Source organism: Prionailurus bengalensis, chromosome D4 (assembly GCF_016509475.1).
Source record: "Prionailurus bengalensis isolate Pbe53 chromosome D4, Fcat_Pben_1.1_paternal_pri, whole genome shotgun sequence".
NCBI lineage: Eukaryota > Metazoa > Chordata > Mammalia > Carnivora > Felidae > Prionailurus > Prionailurus bengalensis.
The window spans coordinates 26,500,870-26,521,646 of NC_057359.1; the positions used below are offsets into that span (position 1 = coordinate 26,500,870).

General features: G+C 35.6%; 1 protein-coding gene across 3 annotated transcripts in view; it reads right to left on the minus strand.

The window, feature by feature from the left end:
* Positions 1-20,777, minus strand: part of AGTPBP1 (ATP/GTP binding carboxypeptidase 1) — a 165,495-nt gene that overhangs the window by 18,615 nt on the left and 126,103 nt on the right. For all 3 annotated transcript variants that reach the window (XM_043566592.1, XM_043566591.1, XM_043566593.1), the window contains exons 18-24: positions 14,941-15,028; positions 11,403-11,547; positions 8,688-8,841; positions 7,476-7,656; positions 5,813-5,942; positions 4,465-4,596; positions 2,266-2,442 (exon numbers count right to left, since the gene is read on the minus strand). In XM_043566592.1, coding sequence (XP_043422527.1) covers positions 2,266-2,442; positions 4,465-4,596; positions 5,813-5,942; positions 7,476-7,656; positions 8,688-8,841; positions 11,403-11,547; positions 14,941-15,028 — 1,007 coding nt within the window. The remainder of the gene's footprint in view (positions 1-2,265; positions 2,443-4,464; positions 4,597-5,812; positions 5,943-7,475; positions 7,657-8,687; positions 8,842-11,402; positions 11,548-14,940; positions 15,029-20,777) is intronic.

A 20,777-nucleotide genomic window follows, 5' to 3' on the forward strand; every position in this document is an offset into this window, starting at 1 on the left:
ATAAGAGCATTCCTGAGGTGAAGAGAATGGTTTCTTAAAATATCGTTAAACTCATATAACTTATTAGCTAACATTAACAAGCCTGAAAAGTATAACATTAGGTGTGTGGGGACATATGGGGTATTTGAGAATTCTGTATTTTCTACTCAATTCTGCTATGAATCTAAAACTGCTCTAAAAACCCTAAGTTTATTAACAATAACAAAAAAAGCTTTCATAAAAAGTATATGTTATCATCACAGCATTGAATTTTAGACATTAATAAAAAACTTGATTAGTAAGAGATACTTCTCTCCATAAGAGTTTTAAATTAACGTAGCTCTAGTAACTAAATTATATAAAAGAGAAATGAGCATTTGCTAGGTATCCATTTTATTTTTTAAGTCTATAGATTTCTTTCTAAAAAATAACTTTTTAAAAAAGTGGTCTAAGATTTTAGGTTTGAAAGTATATTTTAACTATTTTTTTAAATGTGGCTTTTTAAATGATCAAACAAATAGAATATTTGTGATTTTTTTAATGTTTATTCATTTTTGAGAGAGAGAGAGAAAGAGAGAGAGTGTGTGTGAATGGGGGAGGTGCAAGGAGAGAGGGAACATGGAATCCGAAGCAGAGTCAGGGCTCTGGGCTGTCAGCACAGAGCCCGACGCCGGGCTCAAACTCATGTACCCCGAGATCATGACCTAAGCCGAAGTCGGACGCTTAACTGACTGAGCCACCCAGGTGTCCCTACAAATAGAATATTTGTAAAAATTCACAGAAAGTCTATCTGTAGAATCCAAATATAATAAGGAAACACCTTTGCTATATGCTACAGTTGATTTCAAGAGGCATGCAAGTCTCAGCTTCTCTACTTCTCTTCCAACCCACAGAGGGGAGCATCAAAAACATTGATGCTTTAAATTGCCTTCTCTTCTGACTGTGTAAGCATCTCTTTAAGAAGTTATCTACAGTCTGTTTCCATACATCATATAGCTTAAGGGTTTTTTTCCTAGAAGACACCTATTGTCTTATACAAAAGTGATTCATTCTTAAGCTTTTTTCCCATCCTACACACTTACAGAATATGAGACTCTTGCCAAAGCTGTCCATGACAGCAATGATTAGGGGATGGGGGTTGGGCTCTGGAGTGGCGCCCTGGTACATTTTATCTTTTACCACCATCACATCCTTGGTAGATGAGAAGTCACTGTTTTACAGTATTTGAATTCAAAAGATACTACATTTTGGAAGAATAATATACTGTGGTCAACCTAAAATTTAGGGAAGTCACTCAAAAGAAAGTACTGAAATTTCATTAAGTTCTACTCTACAAGGCCCCCAAAATTTGAATGTCAGTTGAAAAATCTACACAATTTCTTCTCAGTTGGATATAGACTGTAACAGTTATTACTTAGGCTCTCCAGTTAAGCTTTTTTGACATTACCTATAATATGTTTACATTTTTAATACTAACCATTTGAAAGATTTTTTAACTCCTTCCAAACATAAAGTTATAACCAACCATCTGTATGTGAGGTATATAAAGATCACTATTAGATTCAGTTTCCTCTTCCCCCCCTTACCAAACCAAACCTAACAGAATAAAGAATAACTAGCATGACACATGAAAATCTTTCTGTGGCAAGAAAAATAAGTATTTGTAATATTTATTAGGTTGCTGTTGATTATCTAAGCTCCAGCTGATTGCCTATTTTTTCAGTCTTTCAAATTAAAAAATTCAACGTCACCTAATATTTTATTATTCTTTAGTTTCAAAAGTAAACTTAAAACTCCAGTTGTTTCCAATAAAAGTCTATACCACCAGTCTTAGTAAAGAAAAAAATTTAGGGAAGGGATATGCATTTAAAAGTAACACACACACACAAAATCTAAATATAAAAAACTTCACAAGTAAGTGTAATGTGTTTATTTTCTAAATGCATAAAAACACGCTAACATCCAACAAATTAAAATGACAGAAAGTTTGTGTTAATTATGTACTACTTGCACAGCTCGTTATAAATTACCAATTGGTATTTAAAATGTGTACCACAACATGCCTTCTTAAAAATTATGAATGTAGATGGACTCAACCAAGATTTCATAAAAACCCAAAGCAAGCTATTTAGTACAGAGAAGTAAAAAAGAATTGCATAGGATTCAAGTTCATGACTGCAATAGCTCAGTGTAACAAATGTGCCATTTAATACAAACCATGAGAATGCTATATGAAAAGAAAGTCCTTAAATACTTTTTACTACTCAAAGTCCTGAGATGTCTTACCTTATATTTTCCCTGATCACAGCCACACAAAGTACTTTCCATGGTATAGCTTCTTTGTACGCCTATCTCCCTCCAAACCACAACACGTGCCGTGGATTCTTTAGATTTTTCCACTACAAAGCTACAGCTGCTCATGCAAAATGCTGGGGCAATATGGCTCAGTATCTTAGGCAAGGTCTGCAAAAATAAGAATGATAGAATACAATATTTCAAGAGGGCTTTTTTTAATTAAAAACATCTTTTTTTAGTTTTTAAACATTTTCATGAAAGCACAGTGACCAGAGCAGGGCCATGTGAGTCTTCTTACTTTGTCCTCTGCTATTCCAAGCATCAAAACCATTCTTTACAAATTCAGAATTTTCTGCTTTCCTGGACAAACAGTAATCAGTTGGAAAACAAAATGGGAGAAAGGATCACATTCACAGTAGTAACCAACAGGTGAACAAAAACTATGGTAAAAAATGTTTCAAATTTTGAAAAAAAAATGTTTAAAAAACAAAACAACTTTAGTCATGAAAAATGGCTTACTAATTAAGAGATTTAACATTATAAATGTCAACCACCTCTAAATTAATCAATAAAGTCAAGACAATCACAATCAAAATGCCCACAACATTTTCTGCAACTTCAAATTATTCTCAGGTTCACCTGGTGTGCGTAAGTATGAAGGCAGACAGGGGAGTTCTGAAAGAAGAGAAATAATCTAACAGATATTAACCTAATTATATATGTAAGGGAAGTTAAATTGTGATACCGTGTAGGAGTAGATACATCTCTAGAAAGAAAGAGAATTCAGAATTAGAACCAAAGGCAGATGTAAAAATTAGAATTATTAGTGTGGAGGGCCACCTCGGTGGCTCATTCAGTTGAGCATCTCAACTCTTGATTTCAGCTCAGGTCATGATCTCACGGTTCCTGGGATCGCGTGCTGTGTCAGACTCTGCACTGAGCTTGCTTGGGATTCTCTCTCTCCCTCTCTCTCTCTCTCTGCCCTCCCATGCTCAAAAAAGAGACAGAGAGAGAGTGAGTGAATCTCACACACACACACACACACACACACACACACACACACACACACAGCTCGAGCAGGGGAGGAGCAGAGAGAGAGGAAGGCACAGAATCCAAAGCAGGCTCCAGGCTCTGAGCTGTCAGCAGAGCTGATGCAGGGCTCAAACTCATCAACTGTGAGATCGTGACTGAGCCAAAGAATATGCTTAACCGACTGAGCCACCCAGGTGCCCCAATAAACATTTTTTTAAAATTATTATTAGTGGAGAGAAGAGTGATCACCCACTAACTGCTGGCACCACTGGAGAGCCACTGAGAAAAACAAGCTGAAGTCACTCTTTAGTAGTTCAGTTCTAACTGGATTAAGAATTTAAACCTAACAATTAGCAAGTAAAATTTCAAAAGGGAATTAAAAACAATAAACATGGAACTTTATTTTTTAAATCTTTGGATAAGATTTCTAAGCCTCAAAACCCATAAGGCATTTAAAAAAAAAAAAACCAACAAATCTGATGCAAGTTTTTAATTATCACACAATTAAAAAAATGTTTTTTCAATATATTTGTAAAAGAGTTATTTTCAAAACAATAATAATTAGATGGCCAATGTAAATGTAAGCATAGTCATTTTATTTATTTGGGAAAGGGGAAGAAGAGAGAGGACACCAAAAAAGAAAATGTGCCTTTGAATTTCTGCTCAGGGCAGTGGTATGCTATCAAAATTCTTTTGGGAAAAAAACCTGGGGTGTTTTGTTTAGGTGCAAATACAGTAGGAAAGCCACTGTGCCCTTAATGGAAAGCACATAAGATGTGACACAGTAAGATCTTCCTTCAGTCCTGGGCATACCTCAACACATACCCAGAGGTGTGGAAACATGGTACGTAACAGATGGCTTTATAAATCGGCACAGGAAGGATGTACTGTTTAATAAATGGTGCTGAGACAACTGGTTATATATGGGGACACTAAAATTAGATCCCCAACTCTCATACAAAAATAAATTCCCAATAGATTAAAATCTAAATACGAAAAGCAAAAATTTTAGACTATTTAACATGAAACAATCTGCAAAAAAAAATGGCAAAATGGCAACACTTGCAGAGTCTGAGTGGCTAGGATATGTTACATTAGTTTCTGTAGTGTTATACGTGTTTGAAATCCCCAAAGTCCAGACTTATCTGTGATAATTACCCTGTATCCTACATCTTCCACGACATCACATGAAGCTGCATTATCACTGGTATGCCATACTGTCTCTTTGATGCTGCAGCCATACATAAATACATTCTTCTTTCGGGAGTGGCCATGATAATCACAATAAACCTTGAAAATATATTTTGAAAGTTAAAAACGTCTGAATTCATATATTTCCAAATAAAGCAAGTTAATAACAAGACAATAAATAGCTCTGTGTGTCTTTGCCCTTTCATTATAACAGAGCCACCATTTAATAAGTAGAACTAATAAAAGTAATAGTATCTAGTTCTGGAAAGGATCTATGATTAATTCTAGAATGGCTAAATCCTTTCTAGGGCCTGCATCAAGCCACGAGTTCCACTCTAATATACCTACTATTCACAATTTATTTGTATTTATTTTTGAGAGATAGAGTGTGAGCGGGGGAGAGGCAGAGAGAGGGAGACAGAATCCAAAGCAGGCTCCAGGCTCTGAGCTGTCAGCGCAGCGCCCGATGAGGGACTCAAACTCCAGGAGTGAGAGATCTTGACCAGAGCCAAAGTCGGACGCTTAACCGACTGAGCCACCCAGGCAGGCGCCCCCTCTACTATTCACAATTTAAAAAATAATAAATTCAGTCATAGGTCAAATCTACAGCAGCAGTCATCACTGATCCAAGGGTTATTTGAAAATTTAGGTAATTTGAAAGAAAGACAATGCGCTCATGAAAAACACAATTGAGAAAAGGGTAGTATGGTTTCAATTTAATTTTTAAGAGCAGCATTTTTAAAATGAAAAATGAAGAACAGGCCTGCATGTCAATGTTCACCTTCTGCAAAGTTTTCCTGTCTTTCCCAGAGGAAGATTACCTCATTCAAACAATAATATAACAGGACATTCTATGCAAAAGCTGCTGAGAACAGAAGCAGAATATATACACAGTCCAGTAGTGTTCAGCACTGTGCCCACACCTTCTCTCATGTGTATACTCGAGACTTACTTGCTTCAGAGTTCACTAGCAAACTCAGAAATAAGCTTCTACCAGTTTGAGAACTTGGAAGACACATCCTGTTACCTTACTGCTATTCAAACAGTGAAGTTCAATACCTAAAACTTAAAACCAGGAGTTACCAATGTTCATAGACAAAAAAGATAAGGAAAGGGCTCAGGGGAACACTAAAAATTAAACCTGACAAAACAAGAATACAAATGAAGTGTATTAATTACACCCATAATTAATAACAGAAGAAGATATTTGTAAAAAATTCCTTTTGAAAATAACACTTAGCTTTTATAACCAGAATATACTGAGTCATTAACTAACAAAATCATTTCTGTGACTAGATAAAGTACAAATACTTACCAGTGGTAAATGCTTCACAGCGGCCAGGTATTGTAGCAGCCCCTTAGCATGGTAAATTGTAGGATGTAAATCTGGATTTGGACTTTGCCACTGTCTATTCAGATCCTCTCCACTTAAAGAACAGCGGTGACTACACAATATAAACACAAACATTAGTACTGATAAACTCTTACAATATTTGATTTATGATTCTATTCCAGTAAATATTTCCAGTAAATATACTAGTCACTAAATAAACACTTATGAAGTATTTGCTTCGTGCAAGATCTTGTGTTACATGCATTTAGCTGTGGCAAGCTTTCACATTTTTAGGTCAACATTTTCAAGCTATAGAAAAAAATTAATTCTCAATTCTGGGGTCTTATTCCAGACTCTCTAAAATTTACTAATGGTCCTATTTTCCATTCTGATTTCATAATAATCATTTGTTATACTCCAACACCGTGAACTTCAATTGTATTAGTTATTATGTAAAAGTACTATCTGGGCTGGGCCCTCCTAAGAAAGGTACATGTGAAAAGTCTACATTATTTTTTGACTATTATTTTTATTTGAGAGAGACAGAGAGAGAGAAGGAGAGTGCCAGGAAGAGAGAGAGAGAGAGAGAGAGAGAGAGAGAGAGAGAGAGAGAGAGAGAGAGAGAGAGAGAATCCTAAACAGGCTCCATGCTCAGTGTGGAACGTGACATGGGGCTCGATCCCACAACCCTGGGATCATGACCTGAGCTGAACTCAAGAGTCAGACACTCAACCGACTGAGCCATCCAGGTGCCCCAAAAGTCTACATTCTTGTAAAAATTCAAATACATTTTCACTTATTTCAGGTAGTAAGTAATAAAGCAGAGCAGAAATTTAAGCAAGCTATCAGAAGGTGGTAAGAGAAATGTAAACAGAATTCTAACTGGTCAATATGTTTCTGAATTAAAACTAGACATAAAATGCCATTTTAATTCCATAATGTATTACCTAAAAATAAATTATTCTGGTTTTTTCATTGAAAAACTTCCTAAAATGTGAGAAATATTCATGCTACATTTAGTGAATAAATAAAATATGGTATCCTCAGCTTTGGAGACGCTCATGACAGCAACACCAAATTCTCATCTTTCAGAAACAGAGTTTTCTAATTCCCACGAAAATTAAACTGCACTAACTATAAGCCATCTCTACCTAAAAAGAAGTTATCTTCCATTATTTCCAGTCTAAAGAATTCCTTCTGTCAAAACTACACCACCTCCTATCAGGATGAGGTCAGCAGATAGAGCCAATATTCCATATCAATGGAAAGAGATCCCAGGAGATTCTAAATCTTAGATCAACTCAAGATCATGCCACTGACAAACAAAAAGGAATATAAGAGGTTATGTTAAAGACCTTATTTATGTATTCTCATATCCTGACATTGTGATTTTTCTAAAACAATTCAAGCAAGACATGAAATCATACTCTCATGGAATACAGAAATTCTCAAAATATCATACTGATACATAAAATGTATTTTCATTTAAAAATTCATCTTAGATGAATTCCCCACCAAAAATTTCTTCGTTCTAGAAACATCACTCAATTTGTTTTCCAAATTAACCTGGATGCTATTATTTTGACAAGTTCACACAGGATAGGCACATAACCTATAATATTTCTATAATGATTGCTTAACTTACTTTCCATTGATGACACCATCTGGATTTAGCATAGGGACAATTTTAAAAATATAGGATTCTCGTAAGCTCTGAGCAGTAGGGTTATTACTCATGAGATACTCCAATGTTCCTTTCATTACCCAACTTGCGTTAGTTTCTCCAGGATGGACCCGAGCAGACAAGAAAACGTAAGGGCGATTTCCTAAAGTACACATAAAATTTCAAATTAAAATGAACAGCTACTAAGAGTCTGTATGATGTTTGACTTTGGGAATATAGAAATATTTCTACTCAATTGTGAGTTCTGATATAAATTCATACTAAAACTCACTGTGCACCTACTGTATCTGAGCACTGCACTAGGCCCTACAGAGAAAACAGATACACAAAACCCATATATAAGCCATGTCCTAAAGGAGTTCATAATATGAACGCAACACAATAAATAGTATTTGAGTTTTATTTTCCAATGGTTAATCTAACATATAAAATTAGTTCTTTTATATAATCTTGCTTTTATAAAGAACAAGTATTGGGGAAGTTTTAAATATAAATTTATTTTTCATGAAGTCATGAGGAAAATAGGAAAATATCATTTTACCCCTGTTTTACAGTTGCTATGCTAAGCACAGATAAAGTATATCTGTTCAAAGATGAACAAAGAAAAACAATTTCACTATGCATTTCGATACAGAGGTCTACAATGTGACCACTCTGCTCACCTGCTCGTGTTTTCAGGCATATCAAGCTATTTCTCTTTCCTGAAAACACCTCACCTTCTTATCAAAATTAGGGCGCTTTCTCATTTTCCTATCACAGTTGTACATCTGAGGCAATTTTAAATATATAAATGTCAGGAAAAACCAACCAGCTATTTGGTGCTAGCATCAAAGCACATGATGGGTTTCTGGTGGTTTGATTTATAAACAAAATTAGTTGTAAATTTTTTAATTAATGGTATTATCATATGAACTCTTAAAACATTTTGTTGTATTACACAACAAAGGTAAGAACTACAGAATATTCATGTCAAAAGAGACCTCAGAGATAATCTCATGCAGCTCCCTCGTTTCTGAGATGAGGAAACTGAGGCCAAGGGCTGGGCAGTAATAGGACCGAGACTAGAACCCCAGACTTCTGATGCCTGTTCTAGTCCTGTTGCCCTTACAAAACATATATGAAGCAAAGGAAAATAAGAATAATTGGCATTTTGAGTGAAGAAGACAGACTTACTGAATTGACAGATATGTTCATAATAATTAGACTCTGGCATTGCTGTTATAGTCACCAAGGGACAGGTGTTTCCAGACAGGGTTTCACATAACACATCTTTTCGAAAATAGATTTGCTGAGGATTGTGTGCTGATTCCAATTTTTGAAGATGCATCTTGATAAAAATTTAAAAGCAAAGTATACAATCATTTAAAAACTCCCTAAGATAAATAGAAATAAATGCATCCAGATCTCGACATAACTAAAAGCGAATCAGATTCCTAATCCCTTCTCTGAAACCCTCAGGGAGCCAGAGGTAGTTCAAACATCAGTTATTTGGGGCAGTTGAGAAAGGGCATAGCTACAATGCATACACCATTAATTCTGCAAACCCCCAATGGGGGTGGCCATAGCAGCCTGTAATAAGCCCATCATTATTTCTGCAGCAAAACATGTGAGGAGTCACTCAAAGCGGAATCAATATTCTAAATAAGCTCACATCAATTCAGGCCAGGCTGCCAAGTGGGCTAGGAGAAAGCTTTTGGTTTTCAAAGCCTTTTGAATTTTGAAATTATAAGTGACTGTAGACCAGCAGAATGGGGTATGTAGCACAAAAAATTTTTAACAACTTTTCCTGATTTCAAGATTCATACAGGTTCAATGTAAAATGTCTAGAAGACACAGAAAGTACAAAGAAAAAATTTTAAACACCCATAACTGCATCACCTAGATTACTACTAACAAATACCAATGTAACCTGCTTTTATCACTTAATAATTTACACACACACACATATGTTCATAATTACAAACACTATATCAGATCATTCAACAAGTGAAATATGTGTCTTTTGAAAACACAAGTTTTAATGGTTTTAATGTATGGTTATCCCATAAATAAACTGTTCAATCCTTTTTTTTTTTTTTAAGATACTTGGTTTCTAAACTTTTGCCTATGTTCATTCACATAATCACAATTGACTATGTGCCCACTATTTCTGTGAGGGACACTGCCCGGGGATGTGTGAATGAATATACCCTACCTTTGGAAAAATACAGAGTGCTGTGAGAGCTTGTCATCAGGAGTGGGGAGCCTAGCTGAATCTCGACAGTGTGGAAAGGTCTCCTAAAAGAAGTTACATTCAAACCAAGATCCAGAGGATGAGTGAGGAGGGCACAGGGGAGTGTGGCAGGAAGAAGGAAGGTATATGGGAAGACCATGATGTAAGAAAGAGGAAGGGCATCTTACAGGACTGACAAAAATTCATTGCAGCCAGACCGGGAAGAGTGAGAAACAGAGACTTAACACAGACTGAAGGGTCTCACAGGCCATTCTTTCACAAGGAGCAGCATATATATGCATACTGGTAATATAGATAATGAAGTGACATATGCATAACCATTTGAAAAATGAACAGGTATATTTTTTACTGTGAATTAATACCATGGATATTAACCTAGGATGAGGATAAACTTTAAAGAGTTATTTTAGGTCCATTTAAAGACAAATATTAAGTAATAGTGCAAACAGTATGAGGACATGACAAAAATTGTTACAAATAGTAGGGAAATGATAGAAATGAACCACGGTAAGAATCTCAGACTTCATAAAAATGGCAAAAGAAATCACTAAGAAGCTTTAAGCGGGAGATTTATGGGACCAGACCCTCCCATCACGAAGCCCTCCTGCTCCAGTGTGGGGAAAGGAGGAAAGAGGACAGAAGTGAATTCTAGAACACCAGTTAGAAGAGGCGGCAGAAGTCCAGATGAGAGACAGCAATAATGGCTGGAAAGGTTGTGGCAGCAGCACTGGCAAAAGGAGGAGAATTTAAAATATACTAAAAAGGTCACATCAGTAAAGAACAATAATATGTAACCCTGTGTGTAACAGCACTATATACTTTGATGCTGTATTATTCAGCACGGAAAGATAACTGATAACACCTTTATTGTAAGTTGCAACTTTTATTAAAACAAAGTCAGCCACACTGAGTGTTCTAAGCTTTGCTCCCTCTTCTGTTCAGTGGAGTATGTTTCTCTTCTTTTCCCCTAATAATTTGGAAGCTTGTTTCTAATCATAGTGTTCCAATCTCTCTCTGGGTAAACCGATCATACCTCTCTGATCCATAATTATTACAAAAGGCTTTCTGTACTAAGAAGAAAAAAATTATTACAAAAGGCTTTCTGTACTAAGAAGAAAAAAATCTACCACAGTAACTACTCGATTCATTTTTTAGTTTTGTTTTACAATGTAAGTACTCAAACATCTCAAAAGAACTCACAAAACAACCCTTACGTCTTAAATTCTAAAGAATCTGGATCTAGAACTCCACATCAAACCACTAAAAGAAATTAATTCCCCACAGAAAAACTTACACATTTTTCTATTGCTAGATTTTCTATGAGATTCAATGCCTCTCATTAAACAAGTGGAAGTCCTACCTAGTTAATATGTGTAAATCATGGAATCTTAGAGAACTACAGATTTCTATAAAAAGGTGGAGAGTAAAAATCTTTTAAAATTTCCTTAGTATTTCTACTAAATAAAAATAAAGACTACATTCCCATTTTACTCCCTTTAATGTTTTCAACAAACATGGTATTATTTTCTAAAATATTCAGCACTGGATCTTTTCATTTTATTAAGATATTTAATTAAAACCCGTCTTCCCCCAATTATCTGACACATATGCATAGAGCACAATAAGAGCCATAATATAACTTAATGAGTTCTCACCTGTAAAGTTGAATATGTGTATGGATAGTGATAAGCAAAGTAGCAAACATCATCTTTATGTGGAAAATTGACAGTGAATGTAATTGTATAGTAGGATTTTCCCTTTTGCCCACCTGCAGCAACTGAACTTCTTGAGAAGTGATTTCTGCAATAGAAAAGCACAAAACCTGTTTATTTCTTCCACACAAAAGTTCTGCATCTCCTTGCTTCTTTATGAAACAGAACTTCGGGTGGGAGGAAACACACGGTTTATAAGGTTAGCTTAAATATTCTATAAAAATTAGAGTTGGTACTACTGAATCAGATAAATGCTATCAGCCAACATCGGTTTTCACTTCTGAATTTACTATCAAATGGAGCTGAGACTCCTCATCAATGAAAAGCTTAGAACCTAATTCCTTGTTACCATACACATTACCGGATCTTGGCCAATTATCATCAATGGTTACTACCACCATTAGATGGAAGGCTAATGACCATCTTTAAAGCAGATGGATCAGGGGACAATACCTAAATTCACTATCAATCTTAAGGCTACAAAAAAAAAAGAAAGAAAGAACCAGACATGATATGTTTCTGGACGTAAGGCAATAGGAATTCACGGCACCATCTATGAAGTATTCTTGCCAAAATCAAACCTGAAGTTGATCAAGCTTCTAAATCTAACTACTAGTTTATAGGCAATCAGTGAGATAGAAGAATTCATTATCACCACAGGCATGCAATCCCAGCAAAACCCCAAATGTGGAAACTCTGGCATGACAGATGACCCAGTTTCTCCAACAAATAAAGGAGAAATAACAGAAAAAAAGGGGGGGGGGAACCTAATGTTGAAACAAAGAAACAAACAAACAAACCTGCTGAAACTCTAAAACAACACTTATGAGACAACTGGGGAAGTCTGAACAATGACTGGGTATTTTATTGTATTAGAGAATATTCTTAAGTGTGATAAAAGCATTATGGTTAGACTATCTTTAAAAAATCTCTAAGAGATATGGGGTGCCTGGATGGCTCAGTTGGTTAAGCATCTGACCTCAGCTCAGGTCATGATCTCACTGTTCCTGACTTTGAGCCCTACATCAGGCCCTCTGCTGTCAGCTCAGAGCCCGCTTGGATCCCCTCCCCTCTCTCTGCCCTTCCCCTACTTGCACTCACATGCTCTCTCTCAAAAATAACAAAAAATTTAAAAAAAAAAAATCTCTAGGGGCACATGGGTGGTTCAGTCAGATTTAGCATATGACTGTGGCTCAGGTACTTATCTCGTGGTTCATGAGTTTGAGCCCCACACTGGGCTCTGTGCTGACAGCTCAGAGCCTGGAGCCTGCTTTGGATTCTGTGTCTCCCTCTCTCTCTGCCCCTCTCCCACTCACTCTTTGAAGTATTTATGGATAAATATGATATCTGGAAATGCTTTTAAAAATTCAGTGTGGGGTGCCTGGGTGGCTCACTCAATTGAGCAGCTGACTCTTCATTTTGGCTCAGGTCATGATCTCACAGTTTTTGAGACACAGCCCCGCATCAGGCTCTGCAATGAGCATGGAGCCTGCTTAAGATTCTCGCTCTCTCTGTCCCTCTCCCCAGCTTGCGCTCCCTCTAAAATTTAAAAAAAAAAAAAAATCTTTATTAAAAAAAATTCAGTGTGGAGGTAGGAGTGAAAGTATTCCTAAAGCAAAGCTAAACATGTATTGATAACGGTTGAAACTGGGTGATGAATACATTATCCTATTGCTTACTCTTACAAATGTTTGAAGATTTCCATAATAAAAAGTTTTTAAAACTACACATTACTTTCCAGACTTTAAGTATCACTGACATTTGATGGCCTAAAGATTGTCTATCAACCAACCTAATCTCTAAAATTTCAGATCATCTTCTATTATTTAAGTCATGAACTGAAGAAAATCCATGACCAACAACTAGATTTACTTGCACACACATAAACATGAACGGTATTTTCAAACCAGTATAGTCTTCATTCACTTAGCCACTATATCTTGAATACTCAATGACAAGGTGCTGTGGGCTGACGAAAACACAAAAACAAGTTCCAGGGCTAGTCCTTGCCGACTCTTTTCCCCCAAAAGTTTAACATCTAATCAGAGAGGTATCGATAACCCCACATTAGAGCTATATATTTTATAAGTTACATTCTCTTATACACTGGTGGAAGTCCTTTTACTCTCATTTTGCAAATGAAACAAACAAGCATCCAAGGACTTAGCTCACATGAAAAGTTAAGACACATGCAAAAATAGTAGATTTTATCTTCACTATCTGGATTTCAGGCTTCAGGAAAGCAAGTAGTGCTTGCTGCACAGAAAACAGTTAATAGGCATCTGCTGAATTGACCTGAATTCCAGTTCCAGATCTGGAAGTAGCCAAAAGAAAAAACAAAAACTAAACAAATGAAAATCCTCGCCATCCCCCTTACACAGAACAGAACCACCACCTGTCATGTTACAACCATTCACTTGATAATGTGGAAAAGAAAAACATTCATTGATTATTTCTATTCCAACTTTATGAGAAAGAGATAAGTAAGAGTATTTTTATGTTAGCCTAGCAGTAAAAGAAATATGAAATTTATACAAGTACAGATGAAATGCATATAATCTTATATTTCTATCCCTCATTTACTATTGATTTTGCTAATACAAGTAAGGGGGAAATCCTACTGAGATGAATTCCAAGGAACACTGTCTTTCTCAGAAAGTAATAGCACTTAAGATGCAGGTTTTTCTAAAACCTAGAGTCAGAAATCTTCTGATTTCTGAAGGAATATTAGTGCTACTTAAACCCAAGATAAAAATTCAAAATCCACTAAACAAAAATGTCAGGATTAAGATTAATAACAGAGAAAACACAGGGAGGTCAAATGAATTCAGTGGAGGAAGTTATCTAGAAATATATTACATGCAGAAACAGTAAAAATGAGAAGCAAAGTATATGATAATCCCAGATTACTTAGACGTGAAGTTGCAGAATAATCCAATCATTCCACTGAAGCAGTAAGTGATTTCGAGCACTGATTTCTAACTTGATTAAGTAGATGACCTATTTGAGGTCAAATTGAACTGTATAAATTGACGTAAGGTAACTATGGGATATACCTCCAGGTAAAATATTCTGGAAACTAAGATGAGGTAAATATTTGTATGCAGAAAAGAATTATACTTAATATCATCAGAACAACAAAAAGCCACTGCAAATTATTTCCTAGAATTCCTAATTTCCGTTTATTCAATGAAGTTTACATGGCTTAAAAGCTAAGAAAGTTGAGGACACATAGCTATCTAACTGGTGGAGACAAGATTTGGATTAAGTCTGTCTGTCTATAGGACAGATTTTATTTCTACTAAATTTACCACCTCAATGAATCTCAAATTTTAAAGGACTCTGTTAGAGATAACAGTAAAGTATATCACCACAGTTCAAATAATGCAATAATGACTCTAGTTTCTAATCTTTAAACTGAAACAGAATGAAGTTAAGATCCCCTTCTGTCAGCTGATGTCAATATTCTTAGAATACTTACTTGTAATAACAAATGTCAGTTCCCACACGAATCCACCATGGTCTGGCATTTAATGCTTCCTGAACCGAATACATGAGTGGTTGCATACCTTTGACAGAGAGATTTAAAAAAAAAAAAAAGAAGAAGAAAAAGAAACAAAGAAAGAAAAAAAAATTCTTCTCAGAGCTTCTGAGTTAAAAATTAATCATTCCATTATAGAAAGCACCAAATGTTCAGGAAAGCTAAAAGAAAATACATTTCAGTTTTTAGTATATATAAAAAAATATGAGATATTTCTTTACAATCTCCTAAATCAATCAATGATATGCTTTTAATCCCAATTTACCTAAAATCAGATTTCAACTTTAGTGAGAAATCATTAAGCTTTTTTCTATTACCTTTTCTATATTAGATTAAAAATGGTAAGTAAAATGTATTCCTTGGAACAAGTCAAAGAGTCAAAAATATATGAAGAAACAGTATTTGATCATACTTCCAACTCTCCAGGGATCCCCGTCTACACTGAGGTTAAGGGAGAAAATGCCACCAACATGTTAAGATTGTTTTCTTCTTCAAACTTCTCCACACAAATATGTGCTTATAAGAAGGAAAATGTAAAGGGACTATTAGCAAAAACAGGATTAAATATATAGCATATTTTCTTGGGTAGTTTCAGAAATATATTCTACATATAAACTTTAATATTATCCAATTTCATAAAATCGTGCACTAGGCTTCTAACTAGAACTAATGAAATTCATATGTTAAGTTTAGAAATGTTGACAAATTTTACTGAGATCTGATTTGACTTTCCTTATATTCTAACTTAAAGATAGAACCATTTTTTTTTTCATTTTCCTGCTACAGAACCATTTTGTTAAATTTAGCTCTGAGTATTTTAATTAGTGTTTCATAGTCTCTTGGGTTTTGTACATATGTAAATCATATAATTTGTAACTTAAAGTATTTGGCCTCCTCTTTTAGTATTTGTATCAGTCACTTCATTTTCTACTTTTACTGTATTAGAAAAATGATACAACCTTACAGTGATTCTGCATATAGAAGAGCACAACTCTGTCTTGTTCCTAATTTTAATCAAAATGTTTTACCACTCGATACAATATTTGCCAATTTTTTTTGCATATCAACTGTATCATGTTTAATAAAAAGAGGTAACATTGAATAATCTCTATGTGCTAGACACTGCTCTAAGCATTTTTACATGTGTTAATTCATTAAATACTCACAACAACCCTCTGTGGCAGGTGCTATGATTACTCCCATAAGTGGAGCAGTTTCTTTCATAATTCTTATTACACTTGTTTTAATTTATTTTATCAAATGCCTTTTCAGCATCCACTAATAGACTCACATGGCTTTTCTCCTTTAATCTGTTGACAGAATAAATTATGTTGATAGGTTTCCTATGGCTATCTTTGCACTGCAAGAAAATGCTATTCTTTTACTAGTATATAATTATATTAGCTAAAATCTTATTTAGAATTTTTGTATCTAGGGGGGCCTGGGTGGCTCAGGCAGTTAAGTGTCCGACTTTGGCTCAGGCATGATCTCAGTGTTCATGGGTTCAAGCCCCACTTCGAGTTCTATGCCCGCATCTCAGAACCTGAAGCCTGGTTCGGATTCTGTGGCTCTCTTTTTCTCTGCCCCTCCCATGCTCACACACTGTCTCTCTCAAAAATAAACCAAACATTTTGGGGCGCCTGGGTGGCGCAGTTGGTTAAGCGTCCGACTTCAGCCAGGTCACGATCTCGCGGTCTGTGAGTACGAGCCCCGCGTCGGGCTCTGGGCTGATGGCTCAGAGCCTGGAGCCTGTTTCTGATTCTGTGTCTCCCTCTCTCTCTGCCCTTCCCCTGTTCATGCTCTGTCTCTCTCTGTCCCAAAAATAAATAAACGTTGAAAAAAAAAATTTTTTTTAATAAACAAAAATTTAAAAAAATAGAATTTGTGTATCTAAAAACTGGTCTTTTTAAAAATTACCTTTACGAAGTATCAGTATAAGACTATACTAGCTTCAGAAAAATATACTGAGAAGCTATCCATTATTGATTGGAATAAACAGCAGTACAATCTATTCTTTAAAAGGTAAATATAATTCAGCTGAAATGCCATCTTGATAAGGTGACTAATACTTTTTAAATTTCCTTTTAAAAAGTTATAGTCTGTTCAGACTCTCTACTTTTTTTAAAGTTTATTTTGAGAGACAGTGCACAAGCATGCAAGCAGGAAAGGGGCAGAGAAAGAAGGAGAGACAGGATCCCAAGCAGGCTCCACACTCTTATCCCAGGAACCTTGAGATATGACCTGAGCTGAAATCAAAAAGTCAGACACTTAACCGACTGAGCCACCCAGATAACCTCAGAATCTCTACTTATTACTCAATTCTGGCATATTTTATTTTATTTCTATCATTATTTTCAGCATTTAAAAAAAATCATTCTCTTCCTTTTGGTTTATTTTCTTGTTTTTCTACTATCTTGAGTACTTAGTTCACTTACTTTCAGTCTTTTTTATTATAAATAATGCAAGTTTTTAAATGCTTTCCCGCCAGCTCCCAGCTTAGCTATGTCACGTAAGTCTATAAAGTGTCCTCTTTTGAAGGACTTTCTACGTCAGAGTTGTTCAATTGAACTTCCTACCAGAAGGGAAATGTTCTGTACCTGCAACATCCAAGTTGGCAGCGGCCTGCCACACGTGGCTAGTAAGGGCAGGAGATGAGCCCAGTACCACCAAAAAGTAGAATTTTTAATTTTAAATTAACTTAGCCACATGTGTGTGCTAGTCACTACCATACTGGACAGCATGGTTCTACAGGATTTGTAACACCAATTTTAAATTTCAGAGGTTTTTTGTTTTTGTTTTTTTAAGGAAGAACTTTACATCTCCAAGTACCCATTTTTTGTTCAACATTTTGTTGATTTCCATTAGTATTTTAAATCGCAATGAAATCTGTAAAATCTCTGAGCTTTTTAGCCTCCCATAAGTTTTGTCTGTAACAAAAAAAGTTAAAAATTTTTAAATGTTTCATGAACATAAGGAAGATACCTTCTTGTGCTCCTTCTATAAAGCAGACCTTTTAAGGTGAAAAACAACAGTACTTACACCCAGATTCCGTAAATATAGCTCATTGCACAGCCAAAGTGCATTACCCACACACTCCCAAATAAAGTATTTCCAGGGTCTAGTTCAAATGGATTCCTTCATACACTTCATCAAACACTCCAACTCATGTGACATTCTATGTCACTCACATTTGTAATGTGACTTTTTTGCAGTTCTTCTGTTTTATCCTTCCGTTGGAGAAGATACACAGGCCTTCTGCCCCATGTCCCTAACATGTCTCAGTTTCATAATCATACTATGTCACACTATTTCTTGAAACCCATTTCAATTTTTTTAAGGCGTAAGTCCAGGATCCCACCAACTTCCAGTTCTAACATGGATGAGATGCTTTCCTGAAATGCTCCTCAACTTTCCTCCTGTTAACACTGGAATCCCAGATTAGCTCCACCATTTCTCCCACTTCCCATCTTACATCTCACTCTGTTGGCTGCAACACATCTTCAAATATGTTCTCAAACTGGAATCCCAATGAATCCCAAAATCAAGCTTGTTGACTACATTATTCAAATTTTCTGTATTGTTATTTGTGTTTTGTCTTCTTGATATGTTAAATTCTGAAAGGGGTATTTTAAATTCTCACAACGACTGTCTTCTAATTAAGTTGTATTTCTTGGAGCTTTTGTTCATTCTCTACAAATGCTCTATGGTTATGGTCCTTGCTGTGCTGTATAAAGGTTTGTGTTCTGCACAGCGAAAGAAATCATCGACAAAATGAAAATGCAACCTACTAAGTGGAAGAAAACACGTGCAAATCATGTATTTGATAAGTGGTTAATATCTAAAATATATAAAGAACTCCTACAACTCAATAGAAAAAATAACAATCTGATTAAAAAATGGACAGCCATTAAATAGAAGGAAATCTTGCCATCTGCAATAACATGGATGGACCTTGAGGGCATCATGCTAAGTGAACTAAGTCAGACAAAGACAAATACCAAAATACCATATGATCTCACATGTAGAACCTAAAAAAAAAAAAAAAAATCTCATAGAAACAGAGAACAGATTGGTAAGGCAAGAATAAAAGTGGGGGTGGGCAAAGTGGGTGAAAGTGGTCAAAAGGTAAAAACTGCCAGTTATAAAATAAGTAAGTCCTGGGGATGTAATGTACAGCATAGGGACTATAGTTAATATATAAATACTACATTTCAAACCTGAAAGTTGCTAAGACAGTAGCTCTTAAAAGTTCTCATCTCAAGAAAAACAAATTTATAACTATGTGGCAATAGATGTTAACTAAACTTCTCAAAGGGATCATTTCACAATATATACCAATATTGAAACATTAGGTTATACATCTGAAATTAATAGGTTATATGTTAATTATACCTCAATTTAAAAAATGTTTGTGATTATTCTACATCTTCAAGAACTGCAACTTATAAATACACAGTATCTATTTAGTGCTTTTGATCCTGATTTTTTCTTTGTCTGGGTGGGAATGTAAATTGGTGACACCTTTACAGACAACAGCCATGAAGGCCCTTCAAAAATTAAAAATGTAAATACCATATGACCTGCCAATTCCACTTCTGGCATTAATATTACCACTTTTGCTATATTTTATTTGCATTTTCCTAGTTTATCTCTGCCCAATCATTCATTTTCAACTTTTCTTTGTCATTTAATTAATACCCTCCTCACCCCCACCACTGTGTAACTTTTTTACACTAATCCACCTTTCTCACGTGCAGAACAACACAGCGATTAAGAGCATGCAGTCTGCAACCAGACTACCTGGATTTGAATTCCAACTTCACCACCTACCAGATGCGTGATCCTGGGGAGATTACTAAAGCACTGATGCCCTCTTTTTCTCTTCTGTAAAATGGATTCTGTTGTATGGATTAAGAGTACCACATGTGTTAGCACTTAGAACAAGGCCCAGCACATGGTAAATACTCAATAAACGTTAGCTGCTGTAATATTATCATTATTTATGTAACCAGTTCTTTTAAAGTGGAAGTATGTTAAGATTTTCTCTTTACATTTGAAACTCAAGTATTTCACTGGTACATACAACAGATTCCTATCTTCTTTATTTCTTCCTAGGAATCACTGAGCCATTTTAATCTGAAACTTCAAACTCCCCCAGGGGCTCCTAGGTGGCTCAGTGGGTTAAGCGTCAGACTGTTGATTTTGGTTCAGGTCAAGATCCAAGGTCATGGGATCTATGCGTGGAACATGCTTAAGATTCTCTCTCTCAGGGCACCTGGGTGGCTCGGTTAAGTGTCCAACTCTTGATTTCGGCTCAGGTCATGATCTCCAGATTCAAGTCCCATATGGGGCTCTGTACTGACAACGCGGAGCCCGCTTGGGATTCTGTCTCCTGTCTCCTTCTCTCTCTGCCCTTCCCCCACTAGCGCTCACTCATGCGTGCTCTATCTCTCAAAATAAAAATAATGACTCTATCTCCTCTGTCCCTCTCCCCAGCTCACCCTCTCTTTCTAAAAAGAAAAAAAAAAAAGCAGGGGGCAGGGGGGAGGAAACTTCAAACTCCTCCAGACACACAAAACTCATAATAATGGTTGACTACAATGAGGTTCCAGCTGAAGTCAAGGGCACATTAGATTTATTGAAGTGTTCTAATTTTATAAAAGACAATGTATTCTATTACTTTTTAAATGATAGTTAATTATGATCACAATGGAAGAGTGACATTTTAAAATTCCAACTATCATAAAAACCATTTGAACCAAAGAGGTTGTCCTACT